We start from the raw sequence: 22,131 nt of genomic DNA, 5'->3' as shown, positions 1-22,131 counted from the left end.
ACTGAATCAATGACTTACTGAATGTGTGTGTATCTGCTTGTGCATGTGTGTGTGCGCACACACACGTGTCCGTGTATATTTGTGTAAATCACAGGCTGAATCAATGACTTACTGCGTGTGTGTGCGTGCGTGCGTGCGTGTGTGTGTGCGTGGTGGTAAACCATGTTAAAGCTCAGAGACTGAGGGATGGCGTTCTCTCTTTTTCTCTTAAGGAGCAATGGGATTAAAGGCACTGTTCTCTATCTTAATCTCTATCTCGAGCCATCAATTCAGCCTGGTCTAATCTTATCTGCCGGTTCTGTACAGCCATCACACCAGCCTTCTGGTGGTCTGAACGGCAGCACGATAGAAGCCTGTGTGTTTATTATATTGGGGGCGAGAGGCACACGCTCACTCAATTTTCAGCAGTGGACTTGGTTGGTTTATTTGCCTTCAGAGTTCGCCATTGATTTTGTGGAGTGAATTGCATCAGGGGCTCAAACATCAACACAAAGAGAATATATACATACACATAAATGTTAGACATGCGCATAAATGTCAATTCTGTATGCAAAACCGTTTTACAAACATGAGAGGTTGTGCTGCTCACAGACAGTTCTGCAGGGCCTGCAGGGAAATCCCACTGCAGCCTCCTCTACTGTCACTCCAATGCCGTGACTCCTCTTCTGTGCCTCCTCTGCTGTGACTCCTTTGCTGTGACTCCTTTGCTGTGACTCCTTTGCTGTGACTCCTTTGCTGTGACTCCTTTGCTGTGACTCCTTTGTTGTGACTCCTCTTCTGTGCCTCTTCTACAGTCACTCTTCTGCTGTGTCTCCCTCTGCCCTACTGTCACTCCTCTGCTGGGACTCCAATTTGCCATTTTGTCTCGTTGCTCTCCTGCTCAATCTGTCTCAATAAAGAACATTACCAGACTGCACGCTCTTCCTCCAACACACAACTTGCATAGATTAAGAGACAATACTGCAATACTACTATACACAAACACAACACAAAAACATAAGAAATGGGGAACAAAGGCCTGGTGAGATAGTGAATACCTGACCTGTATTAGTGATCAGTTCTGCTTCTCCTGGGACTGAGCCCATTTACCCGCATTGTGCTTCCTTCAAAGCCCTTAATGGCGGTAATGTGATCAAACGGTTCTGAGTTAATATGCATATAAGCACCTCTGCTCCACCAGGATGAGAGCAGTGCATATAGATATATATATATATATATATATATATATATATATATATATAAAAATAAAGCAAGCCTCCAGCATCAAGTCCTTGCCTGGCACCAGCTATCGGCTAGTTTACTTTAGTTTTTAGTTTATTTATTTATTTTTATTTATATCCTACTATAATTCTAGTAACCGTCTTGAGTAGGTGAGTAGGTGAAGCTACCCGGTTATCCTCAGTGGCTGGACCAATTGCTCTGATTTTGCACACAGCCATTGACCATTACCATCTGAACTTAACTGTGAAGCCTGTTTTTCAATTTCATCAAATCTCAGCTTCTTATTAGCGCTTTTGTGTCAAAGAATGTCGCCATGGTTACGGGGCTGCCCAGCTATGGGACGAACTTCCTCCCGGGTTGCCAGATCATGTGCGCATATCCCCCCACGGATGCGTCGACCGGGTATGGTCTAGTATATATAAATTAAAATAAAGCCTCCAGCATCAAGTCCTTGCCTGGCACTAGCTACCGGCAGTACTTTAGTGTTGGCAAGAGTTATTTTTCCAAATTTGGACTAAACAACCTGCCCCCCACAGAGTGCCTGCTGTCAGCTTAATGTCCAGTCAAAGATGAAAGATGTAAGGCTAAAGTCAAGCTTATAGTCGGCCCCATCTATCAGAGATGATATATCTGCATGAAAGGAGCTGGTAGTGAGACACGAGCTCACCCTGAACCCTTTGGTTTTCAAACCACATAGAGTGTAGAGTGACAGGGGACGTGAGAAGGCACAATCTTCACTTTGGACTCTGTTGTGCCACCTGCCAGGCCAGCACGTTGCTTAGCTTATAGATCTGCTATTTTTCTATTTGCTATGCTATACAACGAAGATTCAATAGAAATGGATTTGATAATCGGCCTCAAATGATATTGATTTTCTGGTGCAAAGCTTTGTGTCCAAGGCCAATCGTTGCCATATACCGTAGCTTTGTGTTTCTCCAACTGTGTATTTGCAGAAATGAGAAATTCAACATTTCCACATTTTTCTGTGGAAATAGCAAGACTTGGCTGTCTCACATGTTTACTTGTGTCTTCATTTGAATGTGTGTGTGCGCCTGCGTGCAAGTCTGTCCGTATTCATATCTGTGTGTGTGTGTGTGTGTGTGTGTGTGTGTCTGTGGGCGGGGGGGGTGTATATGTGTGTGTGTGTGTGTGTGTGTGTGTCACACACACAATCTCAGTGGTTCTCAACCTTTGAACCTTGAAAATATTAAAAGCATTCCCAGCTGCCACTGGCTCGGCTCAATGGAACTATTCCTATTTATCAGCATCACAATGATGAATGAAAGGTTTTTTCTCAAGGTTTTAGAGAAAATAAATACTGTGTCATTTTTTTGTTTACATTTTTTAATATTATCACTAAAATCGTATGTGTTTTTGCCCCTGTGGGGGCCCCGCCCCCACAGGTTGAGAACCACTGCACTGATCGGTATGTGTGCCGTGTTCATCTGTGTCTCTCTCTCTCTCTCTCTCTCTGTGTGTGTTTATGTTTTCCTGTGGATTTACTGAGGAGGTCAGAGAGGGTAATAAAAACAGGCTTATCGGAGCTCATTACGCACAGCAGATAAGAGACGCAGAGGGGAGACGCTGCAAGATTTGCGCTGCTGTATTACCGACACTAGCCACGCAATCCTAAATGACAGACAACAGCAGAAACAGCAGGGTACGCTGGATGGAGGGATGAGGAGGGAAGGGATGGATGGACAGACAGAGGGATGGATAGGATTAGTGGTGGACGAATTACTCGACCCCAGTACTTAATTCAAAGTATAGCTACTCCCGGTCAAATATTACTCCACTACAAGTGAAAGTTGTCAAGTTTGTATACTTGAGATAAAGTACAGGAGTACTTGCTTTAAAAACGTAAGTATTCCAAAGTACAAAAAATACATATAATGGGGGAAATAGCTGATCTACAAGCTCTACAAGCTTCTAGATCAGCTATTTAAAAAAATAATAATAATAATACGGCTTAAATGATTCATAATGTACTTGTTCCCTGAAATGTAGTCAAAAGTACAATATTTGTCTTTGAAATGTAGTGGAGTGAAAGTTATATTAAGTATCCAAAAATGCAAATACTCAAGTAAAGTACAGATAGTCGAGTAAATGTACTTAGTTACTGTCCACCACTGGGAGGGAGGGATGGATGGATGGAAATATAAAACAGCTGTCTTCAAACAGACCAAGCCTGTTTGAAGAAGACATGCTCGAGGATGGGGTACGAGAGGATATAGGATTAGTCTGGCAGTAGCCAGATGATTAGATGGATATCATCACTGTTGGGCAGAAACCTTGGATCTCCATATTTTATCTTTTTATTTATTTATCTATTTTTTCATAAATTAATGATCTATTGCTATTTTATACTTGGTTGTATGACAGTGTCTCGCCAAAGTAGCAAAAATAGCTGATCTACAAGTTCACAACCCATCATAATAGTGAGCTTGTAGATTTGCTATTTTCACCATGAAATTCACTTATGACATACCCAAAGTAGGGTTGAAAGTGGGTTTTCAATCAGAAACACTCACGTCAAAGTAGATTTAACCATTTATTACAACAAATGGAATACAGTTAAGCTTGGCGTTTAAAGCTCCGCTCTTGGAGATATTCCCTGAATTTTGTCGAAGCCTGCTAAGCATATATTCAGGGAATGCTAAGCAAATCCCCCATAGGGATACAATGTCAACAATAAACAATACATTGACGTATTAGTTTGAATTAGCAGATATACATGGTTTTGATTTTGGTATTTGAGCCTATGCCAGACTCTAAACAAAGCAGATATACATGATAATCACAAGTATTTGAGCCTATGCCAGACTCTAAACAAAGCAGATATACATGATAATCACAAGTATTTGAGCCTATGCCAGACTCTAATCAAAAGGTGGAGGCTGGGGTGGAGGAGGAGCTAGCAGAATGCATTGGTCAGCAACCAAGAAAGACCTAGTGAATACGAAGCCGTATTTAAAGGAATAATGCGTGAGTTGTGATTGGAGTATGAATGTGTGATGTAATGACCAGCAGCGCTGTGAATGGGGAATAGAAAGCTGATGTTCAACATCAGCTGACTGACAGCTGATTACAGCTTTGGCGTGCAAGACTTCCGCGTCCTGCATGAACTAACGCTATGCTTCATTTATAAATATTTAACCAAAATCACTACATTCGATCCATTGGTGGCATCTGAGGCACACAACTATTGAAAAGTGGTTAAAGGTGCTGTAAGTGATATCTTTTGGTTAAAATAAGTGACTTCATCTAACATTTTTTTTAATGGATAAAATATAATTTTGTCCAATCAGTATGGGGTGGTTGTATTTTGACTCCCTGCTCTTCTATTGAGACATTTATATCCTGTGTCTATGTGAGACATGACCTTTGACACGATCCTGTTTCTGGTTGAACACAAATTTTGACGTGAAGGTCAAGCAGGCAGGAGACCCGGGTTGAAATCTGGGGTAGAAGAGCAAAGTTACGTAGTGCAGCTTTAAAGATGAAAATAGCATGTATACAATGTAAGTAGAAGCAGTCAATTTTCATGTCTGGGCGTACTGGAACCAAAATTCAGCCTGAGAAGTTAAATTACAGCGGCCCTCATATTTGTTGTTTTTGTTGTTAAAACACATTCATCAAACTAAAGGGCCCAGCATGATGGTCTGTGGGACCAGAACCCTACGGTCTGTTTTGTAAAACCGCAGTATTGTACTGCACGGGCTTTCTTTAAACACTACTTGTTAGGGAGGAAACTGATTGTGCAACCTATGGTTCAAGAGTTTGAGCACACCAATCAGTCCAGCGGTGCGTGAGATTAGGTGCTCCCAGACGGACACACAGACACACACATGGACGGGCAGGGGCGAAAACATTGTGTTCGCCTCTGATGAAACGAATAAATGAGCAAACGAAATTGGAACTGAAAACACTGATAAATTATGTTCTTTCGGGGTTCTTTCTGCTGATTAGATGACATTTGTAATCCACCTGAAAATGTATTTTCCATTTACTGAAGAGCTGGAGGGAGAGAGCCTTGTGTTACCGAACAAACACTATATAGAAATGATTACTATGAGAATATTGGCGGGGGTAGACAAAATGTTCTTTGTTAAAAGTTACTTTTAACAAATAACCTTTAAGGAACACCCCTAAGACAAAACATTAAGTGTGACAGACATGAGTTAACCAACCATGGACCAACCACGGACAAACCAAGGACTTCTGTTACTGCCAACCAATCAGACGCTTACCTGACATTTTCTCTGGAAAAAAACCCAGACGTGCTGACTTGTGATTCAGGCCCTGCATCGCTGGAAATGATGACGTTAGATGTCTGACAACATGAGACTAGGATAGGACTGGATGGATGGATGAAAAGACATATGGATGGGGATGCATGGCGAGAGAGGGCGAGCATGCAGGCGGAGAGATGAATGCGTTGTGGCAGCCAGCCACGTCTCTGCCCCGTACGGGGAAGCCATGGATAGACCAGCATGTTAACGTTAACCCCCCTCAGGGAGAAGGGTAAACATACAGGAGGAGAGTATGGAGAAAACAAGTGGATTGAGCAGAGAGAGGTTATGTAGCAGGAGGAGGGGGGGGGGGGGTGGGGGGGTGCACAGCAGGGATTAGATCTGTGTTCCCGGGCCCGCTCTCTCTCTTTCAGGCAGTGTGTGATCAGCCTGTGGCAGGCTGGCATTCTGCAGCCAGGAAATCCCTGACTACTTATCTGGAGACGAGCCCTTTAATCATCGCCTCCATCTCTTCCTGACGCTGCCTCCCCTAACTTCTCTCTCTCTCTCTCTCTCATATTCTTAACTTCCTCTCCACTAATTCCTCCTCTTCCTCTCTCTCTCTTTGACTCCTATACCTCTTAGACTTTCACTTCCACTGACTCCTTCTACTTCACACCTTGGCTCTCCTCTCCTCTCCTCCCATCCATCCCCTGCACCCTCTGGTCAGGTTCCTCTTTTCCCTTGGATCCTCTCATGTCCTCCTTTCTGCACATCCTCGCTCGTTAGCTACTCCCTTTGCACCCGCACCTCCTTGTCCCAGAGGAACTCCCTCCTTGTGGACTCCCCTCTCTCTATTTCCCACCTCACCTCCTCTTCTCCCTCAACCCTGGTCTCCTCTCTCCCTCTGTAACCTCTCTCTTCGAGGCGAAGGCTCCATCAAGACGTGTCCATGTTCGTTCTTTTTTTAAACACACACTCTCGCGGTCTCACTCATAAATCTCTCAGACCCTTGTGAATTAGGAGGAAAGGAGGAGAGGAGAGGAGAGTGCATTTGGGGAGAGGAGAGGAGTAGCCTTTAAAGCTGAGTTGTGAAATATATTATTATGGGATGAACCGTGTATATCCAAAGCTCCAGAGGTCCGCTGCAGAACCAGGCAGTCTTTACTGCCAGCGTTTATTTCTGCTCACCTTACCATAGCAGACTCTCCTCCTGCACCCACCCCCCCCCCCCCCCCCCCCCAGTGTATTTTGGCCACCCTAGCGTCCTCTCTCCGTCGACATCATCTCTCCCACAATGCCTCTAGTCGGGGTGGCAGTGGCTCAGGGGTAAAGTGGCGGGTAGAGCAGCCGGATGGAAACCGCTAGGTTCCCAGTTTGATCCCGGGCTCCCCCAGAGTTAGTGTTGAAGTGTCCTTGAGCAAGACACTGAACCACAGTTTGGTGCCTTGCATAGTTTCCTCCGCCATCGGTGTATGCATGTGTGTGTGTGTGAATGGGTGAGTGTAATGCACAATCTATATGTTAAACGCTTTGGATAAAAGTGCTATATAAATGCACCATTTACCATTTATTTGACCATTTAGTCCTCCTCCCTCCATCCTTCCCTCTCCTTGCCCCACATCATAACCTTCTTCTGTCTCCTTACCCCCTATTATCCTTCCCTCCTTCTCTCTCCTTATTCCCTTCTATGCTAACCTCTTTCCCTCTCCGTACCCCCTTATATCCTCCCCTCCTTCCCTCTCCTTACCCCCTCCTATGGTTCCCTCATTCTCTCTCCCTACCCCATCCATCCCTCCTCCCTTCTCTCTCCTTTGCTTTCCTCCTTCTATCCTTCCCTCTCCTTACCCCTGCCATCCTTCCCTCCATCTCTCCCTTGTTTCTGGTCGATGGGGCTGCAGTGACTCAAATGCCCAACCCAACCCTCTCTTTTCATCCCTCCTTCCTTCTCTCTCCTTCACTGCCCCTCATGTGTCCCGCCCTCCCTCGCTTCCTCCGTTCTGCCTACAACCTCCTCCAAAGCCCTACTGTACCTCTCATCCATCCAAGCGCATCTCCTCTTTCCCCCTCCTCCACAGCCTCCCAATCTTCCCATCCATGACCCCCCTCACACACACACACACACACACACACACACACACACACACACACACGCACACTTCCTCCACTCACAACCCATGGGAGGTAGTGGTAGTCCATGGTTGACCAGGTGGCCAAGCTAGCTTGATCCAGCTCAATTTCCTCTTTTCTTCCCCGTCCTTATCCACCTTTTTCTGCTTCCCCTCCTTCCCTCCCTCCCTCCCGTTCCCCCTTTTTTTCACTCCCTCTCTCCTTCCTCCACGCTCTGTGGGACAGTGCTGGTCTCTGGTTGACTGGCAGGTCACGCTGGGCTGAGCGATGGAGTGATGGAAGGCTAACATGCAGCAGATGTGGGGTTGGAGGACAGAGTCGGGGGGGGGGCAATAAGCTCTGTATTTGACTGGATGGTCGCTGCATTGATCTGCTCAGAGTAGTGGGGCTGACCTTTTGACCCCGCCCCCCCCCACGACCCTCTTATCCTGCTCGTCACGTCCCCAAAAAAATGTTTTTATAGGTTGAAAATACGTCATTCATTGTGGAGCGATGTGGCCGTGCGACGAATGATAGATGAGCCTTTATTCCCTGAATAGGAAAACAACAAGTTGGTTCAACTTTCACTGGAGACTCAAGTGAGCTACGTACTGAGCTTTACCTCTGGGCGATTTCCTCCATCTCGTCTGGGAGGGGTATAATGTGATTGTGCAATTGTGTGCGCGCGTGCATGTGTGTGTGTGAGAGGGGAGGGGAGAGAGTGAGTGAGTATCTGTGTATCTGTCAGCATTCGTATTCTGTGTGTAGTTTGGGTGCGCAATTGTGTATCTCCATCCATGCATGTGCCTAGATGAATGTGTAGGAAGTAAATGTCTAAAATCTACTTCCTGATTTCCTCAGGCTCTCTCTATCTCTCTATCTCTCTCTGTTAGTGTGGGAATAACATTGTTTTCTGTGTGTGTGTGTTGTGGTCTTGCACGTATGTACTGCTGTCATATTGTTTCGCAACTGCAGGGGTTGAATGTGAAGCCAATAGGGCACAGCACATTCATTCCACTGTAGAGCGTGTTGGTGTAAACAAGTCAGTGTGACTGACAGGAATATGGATACTGGATGCTTATTCCAGCTGTGTGTGTGTGTGTGTGTGTGTGTGTGTGTGTGTGTGTGTGTGTGTGTGTGTGTGTGTGTGTGTGTGTGTGTGTGTGTGTGTGTGTGTGTGTGTGTGTGTGTCCTAAATCTGTGATACTGTGTGTGTGTTTATACATGTGCACCTCTCTCTCTGTGCGTAAACTGTATAGGCATATACTGTGTGTGTGTATATATATGTATATATATATATATATATATACATACGTACATACACACACGGTGTACGCCAGATATACTGTGCACCGTTAACTTGCAGTTTATCTGTGGTGTTTTAAGTGTCTGTCGAGCTGGATTCATGGCGCTCGTCCTTGGCAAAGGAGCCTCTGCAATTTGGACGCGTTGGGTACACACACTCGTACGCACAAACGCACAAAAACACAAACACGCACTCTCTCACATGCACATCAAACACACACACACACACACATAGACGCGGAGGACTGGAGGCTGGCTCCGTCTGGGAGATTTCATTAGTGCAAGACATGGCTGGTGTCCAGGGCTGACACAGAGGGTGCGCTCTTCAGTCAAGTCATCCACACAGGACACACAGCAACTCCATCCTCTCAATTGGCTTCCTTTGCTCTTCCATCCTCCAACCAACCATCAAGGGGGGAGGGGTGGGGGTTCAAAAATGAAAAAGGCTTCAGGTTCTACCTGTTATACCTTGTGGGGGTTTGTGCACAGAACTTGATAATGACACACACACACACGCACGCGCGCGCGCACACACACACACACACACACACACACACACACACACACACACACACACACACACACACACACACACACACACACACACACACACACACACACACACACACACACACACACGCGCGTGCACACACGTAGGGGATGAAGAAAGAGAAGTGATAAACAGACACCCTCATTGGACAGAATACAGGGCAGAGAGGTGCAATTGGCCGGAGGTTTGGCGAGATCCCAGGTCCACTGTTGCCCCATCCTGTCTATTTGGCTTCAGCGCTTTGAAGGGTTTTGTCAAAGGGACACAGCACCCCCATGTGGCGAAGGACATCCACTACATTTCAGGCAATGTCGTGCCCTTGCCTGGGGTCTGTTCAATGAAGAAATGCATTTGCAACCGTGGTGCAGATTGAAACGTAATAGAGCAGACATGACCGATCTGTCTGTTTGCTATTTACACGTCTCAGGTTTTGAGGCGTTTAATGGATGCACTCTATTTGCAAGCGATTTACAAGCAGAAGGACTTTGTTGTTTTTGCTCAAGGACACTGATGGAACAGGTGGTTTGGTTTGTAGATGGATTCAAAAGATTCAAAGACGTTTTATTTGTCACTTGCTTATACAAGTAGGCCTACTGTATGTGCAGTGAAATGTAGGTATAATAGACGTGGTGACTTGTCCTTAGGGGAGTCTTGTTTTTAACCTCTATAAAGTAAACTCTGGAATGTTCATTTAACCCTGAAACCCCTAAAAGAAGCAGAGATGGCACAGGAGGAGTAGAAGACTCTGGGAGATTTGATCCAAGGTCAGCAGGGTACATGTGGCTATAGAAACCAGAGTGGTTTAAAGGCCAATACTGAGACGGTTTTTGAATGTGTAAATTAGTGATGTATTCAAATACAACAACATACATGCAAAAAGGTTGATTTCTAAGAAGAAGATTCTCAGTCGAGCTCTAAACCCAAAATCCAGTAAACATATTCCAAAAGATATGAAAACAAAGGTTAGCACATCTCAAACTTCAAGTCAAAGAGGACCAAATCCTGCTCACATTTCCACTTATTCATTTGGCTCACATCACAAACAAAAACAAATGCTTGCGCTTTTCATACCTTCATCAGAGCGTTGGATGCTTACGTTTTTTGGCAGAGGGCCTTAATTCCTCAAAAAGAAAAACACTCTGAGGAAGGCTCTTAGCCGAAACACATAATTCTTTGTAATGTGAGCCAAATACATAAGCATTGTGTCCTCTTTTTACACTACTACAGGTACTGTAGTAGTGTATAATCACTGGCAGCTAGTTGCCACCACACAGAAATAGGAATCAAACGAGAGCAGACATAACTACCTGTCATCATGACAAGAGGCTATCCCTGAGTGTGTGTGGAGGGATGGCTGATTCATCCTGTGTGCAATTAGCGCGAAGCACAACAGGTGTGTAATCACACCCAGAGCCATTGAAATTGAAAGAGTTCATCTCTGTTCACTCCATCTGGCCAATTATTTTACAGCAGTGGCAGATCATGTATAATATGATGAATATCATCACTCACGGTTATGTTGTGTCTGCTGTGTTCATACTGGGGCCCGTGAGGTAGCCTTTTTTCCCCTTCTCATTCACTACCCTGCACTATTTCCATTTTCACTTTAAGCCAACAGGCTTTAGTTTACTGCCTTCCTGTTAACTTCAAATCAAACTTTATGCTTGTTGCTATTGTCCTGAGTTTCAATGGCCCTGGGTGGTGGAAACGTGTTACATTGGCTACAGTGGAGTCAGTATTGCTGTGTGGGGCCCTTGATGGCGTATACACAAGAATGCTACGTATGGCACTTGATGTCACATGGGCGGACCACATGGACCAAAGTGGACCCCCCTGCAGAGGCCTCCCACGGGTCACAGAGAGAAGGATGAGGCTGGCAGGGCACTGTGTCAGGCAGTGAGCAAGCTGACACTGTGGGAGCCAACGTAGGGGAAATTGGCGAGTCTGAGGCTATAGTCCACACTCTCGCATTGCATCGCATGACGAATATTCAATATATTGGTGTAGCATTTTTTGGGGGGGACAGACAGACATACAGATGCTGTTTTAGACCATTGGTTCTCAAAGTGGGGTCCGGGGACCCCCAGGGGTACTTGAGGGGGTTCTAGGGGGTCCCCAGCTAAATGATGGACAGGAACCAAATGGACCCTTATGGGTCTAACTCTGAGAGTGTACAAATGGAACCAAATGGACCATTTGGTTCCATTTGTACACTCTCAGAGTTAAATTAACATTGGTTTTACAATGTGAATTGGGGTCCCAGAGGTATAAATGCCATTAAATGGGGGTCCGTAGCCTAATGCATGTCAAACTGGGGGTCCTTGAAATTAAAATGGTTGAGAATCACTGCTAGAGAGCCGTAAAAACCTTCTCTTATTGGGGTCCCTGGCTTATCTTTTCAAATGGGGGTCCGCGGGGTAATAAGTGTCAATTAGGGGGTCCTTGACATGAAAAAGTTTGAGAACCACTGTTTTAGACGGTAGGCCCCTTCATTGCCACGCCATAACAATAATGTACTGTATATCTTATCTATAGTGTTAGATTGTTTAGATTTACATCACTACATCTGTACAGATAGATGTTGGTGCCTTATCTGAATAGTCTTCTGTGCCCCAGACTCAGTGATGCTTCCCTCCCGGCCATGCAGTCAACCTTTTCTCCTGCGTTCACGGTCCTACAGTATGTAAATCATCTTGTCTCTATTCGTATGAGCAACTGCTCCCCTGGGTCACCTCCGTTAAGGCTTTAGTAAATGTCACAGTGAAACACTGTCCGGCTCCCTCCTCGAGAGACCTTGTATAAACCTGAGTCAGTAATTATTTAGCATTTAGTCATTATAGAGTTGAGATTTTTTTTTCTTTTTCTTTTACAAGCCACCATATTCTCCATTTTATAGGGGAGCTGATGCGAGGCATGTTTTACAACCTCTTGGAGATAGACAGTTTTGATATGGAGGGTGGGGGTGACACCGCGCCTGAATACCTGATTGGAGATTTTCATCTCTGCTCGGTCTGTCATCTTGTCTCGGCGTAATACCCTCTTGTACTTGTCTCCATGGGTACACACAAGTGATTCCACTTGGAGACCTCCTGTCTTTCTGTTGCATGTTTTATTGAGCTGCACAATTATTTCTAAATGTACAGCATTCGTTTTCATCAGATTAAATCTAATCAAAGTACTCCATTTTCTCAACTTGAGAAGTACTCCCTTAAAGGGATAGTTCACCCCCCAGTTCACCCTTTTGTTCTATTGATTAGGCCCCATTTAGACTGCAGTCAAATCCAGTCAAATCCGATTTATTTCTCAAATCCGATCTTTTGGCCTGACTGTTCAACACTGCATTTGCAAGTGACCAGATCGGATCTGTCACAGATATGTGTGTTCAGACTGATTTAAACAACGTCAACCCAAACAACATCGACATAATATGCTTTGGTTACCGTGGACGTAGGCATCATGACGTACTGTATATGTGTTCTTCAAATTCTTTATATTCTTCTGACACTTGATATGCGACTTGGGTGGTTAGAGCAGGTTACTGCGTTCAGACTGAGACGCATCTTTAGAAATCATATTTGAATCAGATTTGAAACCACCTCTGAATGTGGCTCAAGTCGGATTTGTAAAAATCGGATTTCATGTGACCTGTCTCTGTTTAGACTTCATAAAACAAATCGGATTCCAATCTGTATATGGCATAGATCTGATCGCAGGCTGGATTTGGCTGGCAGTCTAAAGGCTAAGTCTTATGGACTTTTAATTCATGGATATTTTTGATTTTTTGTCGCGTTCCTAAGCCAATAATTTGATGACCTTCCTATCTTCTTGTATTAATATTACATTGAATGCTTCTTCATAACAGGAGAGGGTAAATCTGACCGTGGGTGGATGGCCTTGTATACTTAATTTCAAGCCTCAGGACTTTATTGCCAATCATAAATGAACCAGAGTCCCTATTATGCATGAGTGCCTGGAGCTTAGAATCCTTCCAGAACCACATGTTTGTCCTTCATATCCCAAACATATATCTAGATTAATCCTTATGCTAATTAAAGCTTAAACAACTCATGTGAAGGTCCAATGGAATTCATTTGCAAAGTAGCGGAGCAGGAATAATGTGGATCTCAGGATCTACATGGGATGGCATGGCTCCAATGTGGATCTTGGATTTCATGTGGCCAGCCTTTGACACTGTCAATACTGCCTCATCAAAGTTGATACGCTGACTTTATACATTGTCAGATACTTGAATGCGTCTTTATATTATCATCACTTTACCCGAATACAGCTCAAGTGGAGTTAGGAGGTTTTTGACCATTAATGTGGAGATTCTTTTTTCGTCTAACTTTGTCATTCTAATCAACTAACCACCGAAGTCAGAAGCGCTTTTTAATACTTTTCATTGGTTCAATATTTGTAAAACCCACACACAGGCGTAAAGGGTGTTCAATAGCACTGATTAATTAAAAAAAAAAAAAAAAATTGAAAAATTGAGATGGTTTCTGCCCGACAGCAACAATATGTGAAAAATAATTAGTGGTGGTACTTCTGTGGCCTACTGGCAGCGTGCATAAAAAAACATACAGTATCTAAACTCCTGCAGAGCCATACAGTAAAGAATCTGGTGCCTGCTTGTTAAAAACAACTTTTCACCCCATGGCAGACTGAGAAAGAAACGGCACAACTAAACTGAACTAGATCGGAAACCATTGATGAGATCTTTCCTTCGAGCGCCGCGATACGCTTTGGAGGAATGCACATTCAAGCATGAAATTCACTAGGTCTCTCACCCAGAAATACCAATTTCAACCACCTTTTGAAATCCCTTTGCGTTTACAATAGGATGCAAAAATAAAATCAAGGTTGAGTTGAAAGCATAGTGCGCAGTGGAGGATGCTGATCATGATCAAATGGTGTGCCATTAACAAGAAACACAGAGAGAATACTAAGTGGAAGAGTGGAGATGATCATTTGCCCTCTTCTTTAGAAACGAGGCAAATGGAAAACAATTTTTTGCGAGATATTCAAAGCAGACCATTGTCAAAGGAGAAGCTGTAATTAGAGAGCAGATAACATTCAATCACGACACGTCCAATTACCAGTGCCAGGGTTTGTTCTCGTCAAATGAGCTTTAGATCCACGCTGGCCTTTACCGCCCCCTTATTAGCATAATCCCCCCGGGAGCGCCGTGGGATAATGAGAGGGTCGCACCTTTTTGTAAACACAGACTCTGTGTGGGAGTCTGTGTGTGTGTGTGTGTGTGTGTGTGTGTGTGTGTGCACGTATGTTCAGACAAGATTCATTAGTGAAACATCTGATTCCTTCGGTTCTTCTTAATAACCCAAGTGAGTCCATCGACTAATCAAGACCCTTTCTCACTATTCTACCCACACTCTACCATACCCATCTCTCTTTCGAAGAGACACACGCACACGCACACGCACACACAGATTCTCATTGCAGTTTTATTTTTGTGAGTATTTTCTGCCTCATTTCTTCCTGAGTGCTACATTACATCGAGGAGGTATTGTGACTCAGCCTCTTATAAATGAGTCTGTGAATGTACAAGATGTAGCTGAAACTCTGACCATGAATTAAAGCTTCTTCTTTTTTTATTCCATAAAGAGAAGGCAGCATCTTTTTTTCATTACCTGAGATATTCTGTTCCCCTGCTGCTCACATAATGCTCACCCACATTCTTTCTCTCTCTCTCCTTCTCATTCCACAGGAACCCGTCTTCCAGAGAAGGGTGCCACCACAGGCAGTATCATCGGGGCCATCATTGGGGTCATTCTGCTCTTGGCCATCATTGGGACGGCTATCGCCATGTACCGCAAGCACCATAACAACAAGCTCAATGGAGAGTGAGTACATACCTGTAACTTCCTCAGGCTTTTGTCCTGCAATACCTATAATATACGTGTGTGTGCATTCAGCCTGCTTTCCTGAGGCATATTTTTCTGGAATGACAATGATGTTATATTGTGTTTGCGTGTTATTGATTCATAGTGCATGTCTTCTGTTTCCTTCCTGCCTTCCTCAGGCTTTTTCTCAGCCTCTCTCTCTGGTCTCTAGTGTGTCTCTAATGAGGGCATTCACTCACACAACTATGAGAGATCAGCTGCAGCCATGCACTCACATTCTGCTCCTAATTGTGCTTCTCGCCCCATACAGACACAACACTCTCTCTCCATTAACTAATTATCTGAATAATTATTATCGCACATCATTGTTCTCAAACGTTTTAGTATCAAGGACCCCCATAACTCTGCGGGTGTACAAATGGAACCAAATGGACCATAAGGTTCCATTTGTACACTCTCAGAGTTACAGTACTCTTAGGTAGGGTGACCATATTCTGAATTTCCCAAAAATAGGACACTTCCCAGCGCGTGCGCGTGAAAATTTTCATTTTTCCCCCCAGGTTTGTTACTTTTTTGGGGGGTTTTTGTTACCTAAATTCGGTTAATTCGGTACACAATTTTACTCCATGAAAAGGTGTCGGAGGTTTTTTCAATGAATGACTGGCAGCGTGATGTATGTGTGTCTAGTGTGTGTGTGGGAGTGTGTCTCAGCCTGTCAGCAGTGTTGCCAAGACTCGTGAGAGAAATAAGGAAACATACCTCCAAAAACAACCCAAATCTTGTCCAGAAGCTGCGGTAAATAAGCGGACATGGCAACACTAGGATCCTGGCGTCTGGAAGTTTGCTCAGCAGCTCATTTACTCATGACACGACCAATGAGAGTTAGCGCTTTCATTGTTGCTAAGATACGTCCCCCCCTACTGATACACAGATATAGTACACGCTACCCAAACTCTCAAAACCCCGGACATTTGAAGGATTTAATAAACCCCCCCCCCCCCCCCCGGACAGGCCGGACAGCCCCCAAAAGAGGACATGTCCGGGTAATAGAGGACGTATGGTCACCCTAGGGAACTTTGAGGGTACCTGGACCCCACTTTGAGACCCACTGTGTTATGTTAAAAGAGTAATGTGACAAGCCGTTGTGTGTATTATCCTTTTTGACACATATGTACTGTAGACATTTTGTCAATATTAAAGATGTCAATAAATCAATCGATCAAAGTCTCTCTCACTCTCTCTCTGTCTGTCAGTGGCCCACCCAAGCACAAGCCTCCTCCCCCTAAGAAGACCAACACCTCCACGGACAGGGTGAGTCGATGTCTAACCTTAACCGTGACCATAACCCTACCCCCAACATGAAGCCTTACTCTAGCCCTGACCCTAACCCCAACCATACAGTAGGCCTTTCTCTAACCCTGATCCTAACGCCACCCCAACCTTAACCCATTAAATCCGGGAATGCATCTGTCATTGTAGATTTCTTTGGCTATTACAAAAAATAGCAGATCTACTGTACAAGCTCATAGCGCGGCACGAGTGCGCGCTATGAGCTTGTATATCTACTATTTTTATTGTAGATCTGCTATTTTTGAAAAATCGTGAACATTTGTACAAATCTTTGAATATATATTTTTTAAAGCGAACATTTGTAAAACGTTTTGTTCCAGGGTCCCCCAGAAGCAAAGATTTGAGTTAAAAATGTCGCTTTAAAAAACATATTCAAAGATCTTTATAAATGTTCACGATGTACAAGCTCTTGATATACAATCTACAAGCTCATGGTGCGGCACTCGCTGCCGCGCTATGAGCTTGTATATCTGCTATTTTTTAATATCCAAATTATGAAATAATGGTTATTGCTCAAATCTAAAATGACACAGATGCGTTCCCAGATTGAATGGGTTAAGCCTAAATAAGAATGTGTTTATTATGAAAAATATGACAGTTTATGTCACTGCTCACATGCTTGGATGCATCTTTTATGTTGGCGCATTAGTGTTAAGCAATTCCTCCACTAGAGGACAGTCAGTTCATTATCAAAGGTTTTCTGCCAACAAACATGGCACAACCGTCCAACTCACATTTAATTTCTGACCAATCTCCTCCCAGCTGTTCCGTAATTACTGTTTGTCCCTGTGCCCGGACGAAGTGACATCATTTATGTTAGTTTAAAAGGACTAATGCAAAAAAAATACACATCCAAGCAATCAGACCTATAATACGAAAATAGTTTTTACAGATGGCAATGTCACAGATGGTGTGTAATGGACATGACCTAAGCTCATACTTATTTAGAAATGTGCTGTATTTTCCGACAAAGAAAAACGGCCTTACTCTCTAACCCTGACCCTCACCCCAACCTTAATTCTAACCTTAAAGTGTAAGTTCAGTGATTTTATGGTTGGAATGGGGAGCTTCCCTTGCTAGCGTAAGCACTGTGTATCTGTAATAGTTTAGGAAACTGAAATAAAGAATTCCGTCAAGCAACCAGTCAAGCAAGAAAGCAAACAATCGGGCATGTTAATAAGCAGTCCAAACAGATATACAAAGAGCCCTTTGTAGGCTCCACATGGGGGCTCAATGAAGTATAGGGTTAAGTGCTACAGTTAGGTGAGATGCAAACTGTAGGTTTTTTCACAATTAAATTCAATCTTTATTTCAGATCCGGGAAGATCCATATCACAAAATATACAACACCACACAATAAAAACAGACATTGAACAAAAAAAATAATACATTTAAATTTAAAATCATGAACCCACACACGGCTGTAAGATGCAAGGTAGCCTACATGAACAATGTCAATCTAACATGTTGGGTTCATTTACATAAATAAGAATAATAGACATTCATTTCTTTATTTGGTCCTTTGACATAGAACAGATGTCTGCAGCTATCTCAGAGGCCAACATTGACGCAATCAACAGGGACCACAATTATGTTTGTGAAGAGCTGTGAAAACTATCAGCGAGGCCATCTGTGCTGATGATGTGTCATGGTTTCATTATGTAAATGTACGTACATTACTTCTGCAGCTGAACGTTGCTCACAACCCGGTGTCTGAGGGGAGACCTCTGCAGAGCGAGGACTACGCCAACCGGAGTGCCGAGCCAGTCACGGTAACTTATTTTATTATCCTCGGACAGGAAATTATTTTCCAGAGTTGGTGGACACTAGATTCATATAGCGCTTTTCTAAGTACCCTCGTAGCGCGGCCCCTCGTAGCGACCCCTCGTAGTGGTGCCGCGCTATGAGCTTGTATATCTGCTATTTTTGAATAGCCAAAGTGTAAAATAATGCTTTTTAGCCCAAATAAAAAAATGACAGATGCGTTCCAGGTCTTAATGGGTTAAGAAAAAATACAATAAAAGATGAGTGCTAGATTAAAAATGATAAAAGGTTAAGCATAGGTTGGGGAGACATCTTAACTAGACCTCAGCTGGGAAAAGCTATCCTGAAGAGGATAGCTTGAAGTGGGTTTTGAGCGGGGGTTTGAAGGAGAGAAGGGAGGGGGGCATGATTGGGGGGTGCATTCCAGAGGGAGGGGGCAGCAACAGAGATAGCCCTATCCCCCCAGGTACGGTACTTGGCTTGGGGGACCTCCAAGGTTGGCTTCACTGACTGAATACAGACATAATATAGTTATTACATAATAACTGAAACAAAAAGCACACATATATGGATATTAGAAACTACAGGCTCGGTTGATAATCGTCACTGAGTAAGGGAAATATGCGTATTATTGGTTTTATTTTGTATGGCAGAGGAGACTAAAGGCACCTAAACACTGTTGGACTTTTAAAGTCGTCGGGGAGTCATCAGATCGTTATGCATTTCACATTACACAAGTCTCTTCTTGAAGTCGGCTGTCATGATATCGTTGTGGTTTTCATACTATACCATTGTTCGCCGACAAAGGACCACACACTGCAAGATATTTCACAGGACTCAACGCCGAGAGTAGAGCCTGCACCGGGAGGGGGATCCCACGCAAATCTTGCGGGCGCGGGCGGTATTTAAAAACTTGCTGTCAGGAAGAGATGGTCAAAATAAAACCTGCAGGCTCGGTGTCGCTTGCCGAAAATAGCCGATCTACAAGCTCACAACACGTTGCATCGCAGCGCGTTGGATCCAGTGTATTAGTAGAGATGATAATTGAAGGTGCTGTTGCTTCCTGATCAGCTGATGATGATGATGGATTGTGTTTAAGGTGGAGACTAAAATATAGATATGTCCCCAACCACACACACACACACACACACACACACACACACACACACACACACACACACACACACAAACACAGAAAGAAATTATGTATTTCTTTTACTCATGTTGACAGGATCTGGATAACTACAATGAGGAGAATGATGACGGCTATGGACCAGAAGACGAGAGGGAGCATTACCACTCTGCTGCCCCCCCTGGCTGGGATGACCCTGCACACAGCGAAGTTCCTCCTCCTTACGCCTACTCAGCTGAAGGCCCCCAGGACCAACCCCGAGGCTCCAATGTCAACCGCGAGGACAGCTTTGTGTCCTCTGCCATGTTTGTGTGAGAAGAGAGAGAGTACTGTGATGAGTTGGATTTGCGTGTGTGTGTGTGCGTGTGTGTGTGTGTGTGTGTGTGTGTGCGTGTGTGTGTGTGTGTGTGTGTGTGCGTGTGCGCGTGTGTGTGTGTGTGCGCGTGTGTGCGCGTGTGTGTGTGTGTGTGTGTGTGTGTGTGTGTGTGTGTGTGTGCGTGTGCGCATGTGTGTGTCCGTCCATGCATGTCACTGCATGAATGTCCATGCTTGCTTAAAGGAGAGACTTGACTTCAACTCTTTGACAAGAAAGGAAGGTGAATTTCCAGAGAGCATTGATGCACAGTTCTGAATGTTCAAACACGTGCCTCAGATTTTGAGGATTTTAATTTGTATTTTTAGTTTTCAACTGACCATCGTCGACTAGTCACACCAGGGCGTGAATGTCTTTAACTAGAAAGCCGGTAGCCTGAATTCTTGGGATCGATTTGTTAAGAGCCAGTAAAACAAACTACTCACGACTGCATGTAAACTTGCTATATATTCTGAAGGAATATGACAAAATGTTTATTTTTATTTTCAGACTCTAGGCACAAAGTTTGTTTTCAAATCTCATGGACTGTTGAATGTTACGTCATATAGGGGGAATGGGATAGAGCAGGGATAGGTTTTGAAATATGCTGGCTGAGGGTTTGAACCAGATGCCAGTTATCCTATCTCCTGTGGGAGCCCTATGTTGCATTATTGAACACTGAACTTTGGTTGCACATTACGCTTACTGACATATTGTGGGTGGTGCAAGACGCAACACGCAGAGAGGCATTAGCTGTTGCTTCTTGTCTCCTTGTATCAGTTTGTGTGGTCGTGTCTGAATGAGGTTGGCAGAGAGGCAAAGCCGAGCGCGCTCCCCCCAGGAGGAGCTATTAGCTGCATTTAATCAGCCGGTCCAGCAACTCCAACCTCACAGGCCGTGACTAGCAAGTGCAGACATCAGCCGAGTAGCCCCCTGGTGGAACGGTAGTGTATGTGCATGGATCTCAGATATCTGTGGGTGCTCCACCTCAGGTCTCTCTGCCTCACTCATCACACCTCAATGACAGAGAGAACAGATGGTTGTGAAAAGGGAAGTGTACATAATGACTTATTTTATTCATGTATTGCTGGTTGGTACTGATCCTTCCTGCTGTAACAAGTGGAAGGTGTCATTCCAAAGTCCTTGAAAAATCCATTGAATGTTTTGCTACCCGGCATTCATTATATATCTCAAAACCACAGATGTCCCTTAAAAGAGTAACTATTTTTCACTTTCATGATGGTAAATATTTTGTTAAAGTACGCATCAGTTGTTGTTTTTTTGTTGGATATCTCTATTTTTTAAACGAATGTCTTCAATTTGTATTTCTTATGCATTTTTTCCCTCTAAAGCCATATTATACTAAGGACCTGTTGCCGTAACAACAAACAAAGACAGTCATCCTGCTGTTTTTTATTTTTATTTTATTTTTTGAAGAGAAAGGAACATCTGTTACCTAAAAACACTGAAAATGTTGTGCCTCTTTTTTGTTTTGCTTTTTATGTTGTACAATAGTAGATCTAGTAACGTACTGTACTGTGCATGGATTAGGCTCAATCTGGATTATGTCGATTATAAATCTGTTGCCATTCATCTCCAACGGAGGGATTAAGCAGTTCTTTGTAGAGTTGAAAGAGGGCTGACACAGAGCCTGATACTATGTCAGTAGCATCCTTCTACAGGGTAAAACAGGTCAGAAATGTCAGAGATAATGATTGTACTGTGTGTAAATCACTCTGTTGTTAACCCAAAGCTGACTTTCTTCATTATGGCCGACCAGGGTGTGTATTTTCTTGTGTGTATGCAATCATGGCCTCATGAGAGGTTTGAGTGGCCTCTGTGATTTTTATTCTTAGTGTTTTCAATTATGTTTATTTTATTTTCTTTCTTCTTTTTTACTGTATTATGCATTTAATTGTCAATGAAATAATGATGTGCCACTGCTGATTGTTGAATCAATAAAATTTTAACTGTGTTTGTTGGCTTGATGTGTTTCATGTCTATGGATTCATGTCAGGCCTTTTGAACTGTAAGCATAGACTGTAAAAAGTATGGACAACGTTACGTCCATAGACTCTACAGACTGTAAAAGAAGCCTATTTTTCAACAATTTCAAATCCGCCATCTTTCTATACCTGCTGCACTCGGAAATTAATACTACCGTATTTTGTGTGTGTGTGTGTGTATATATATATATATATAATTCCTCCATTTACCACACGATGGCAGTATGTGGTTCTAACCTGCTTTGA

The 22,131-nt window shown here is 43.8% G+C and overlaps 1 protein-coding gene across 1 annotated transcript in view; it reads left to right on the top strand.

Annotated features, from left to right (window-relative positions):
* The window catches only part of LOC311042612 (poliovirus receptor homolog), a 134,629-nt gene extending 112,775 nt beyond the window's left edge, over positions 1-21,854 (top strand). The window contains exons 7-10 of the mRNA XM_084053439.1: positions 15,146-15,281; positions 16,535-16,592; positions 18,320-18,403; positions 19,627-21,854. Of these exons, the coding sequence (XP_083909565.1) occupies positions 15,146-15,281; positions 16,535-16,592; positions 18,320-18,403; positions 19,627-19,842 (494 nt within the window). The 3' untranslated portion in view covers positions 19,843-21,854. The remainder of the gene's footprint in view (positions 1-15,145; positions 15,282-16,534; positions 16,593-18,319; positions 18,404-19,626) is intronic.
* Positions 21,855-22,131: the final 277 nt, after the last annotated feature.

The sequence above is a fragment of the Gymnoscopelus microlampas genome (assembly GCF_963454915.1).
Source record: "Gymnoscopelus microlampas genome assembly, chromosome: 3".
NCBI classification, from domain to species: Eukaryota; Metazoa; Chordata; class Actinopteri; order Myctophiformes; family Myctophidae; genus Gymnoscopelus; species Gymnoscopelus microlampas.
Note: the sequence above shows the minus strand (reverse complement) of the source record. Positions and strands in the feature narration are given on the sequence as shown.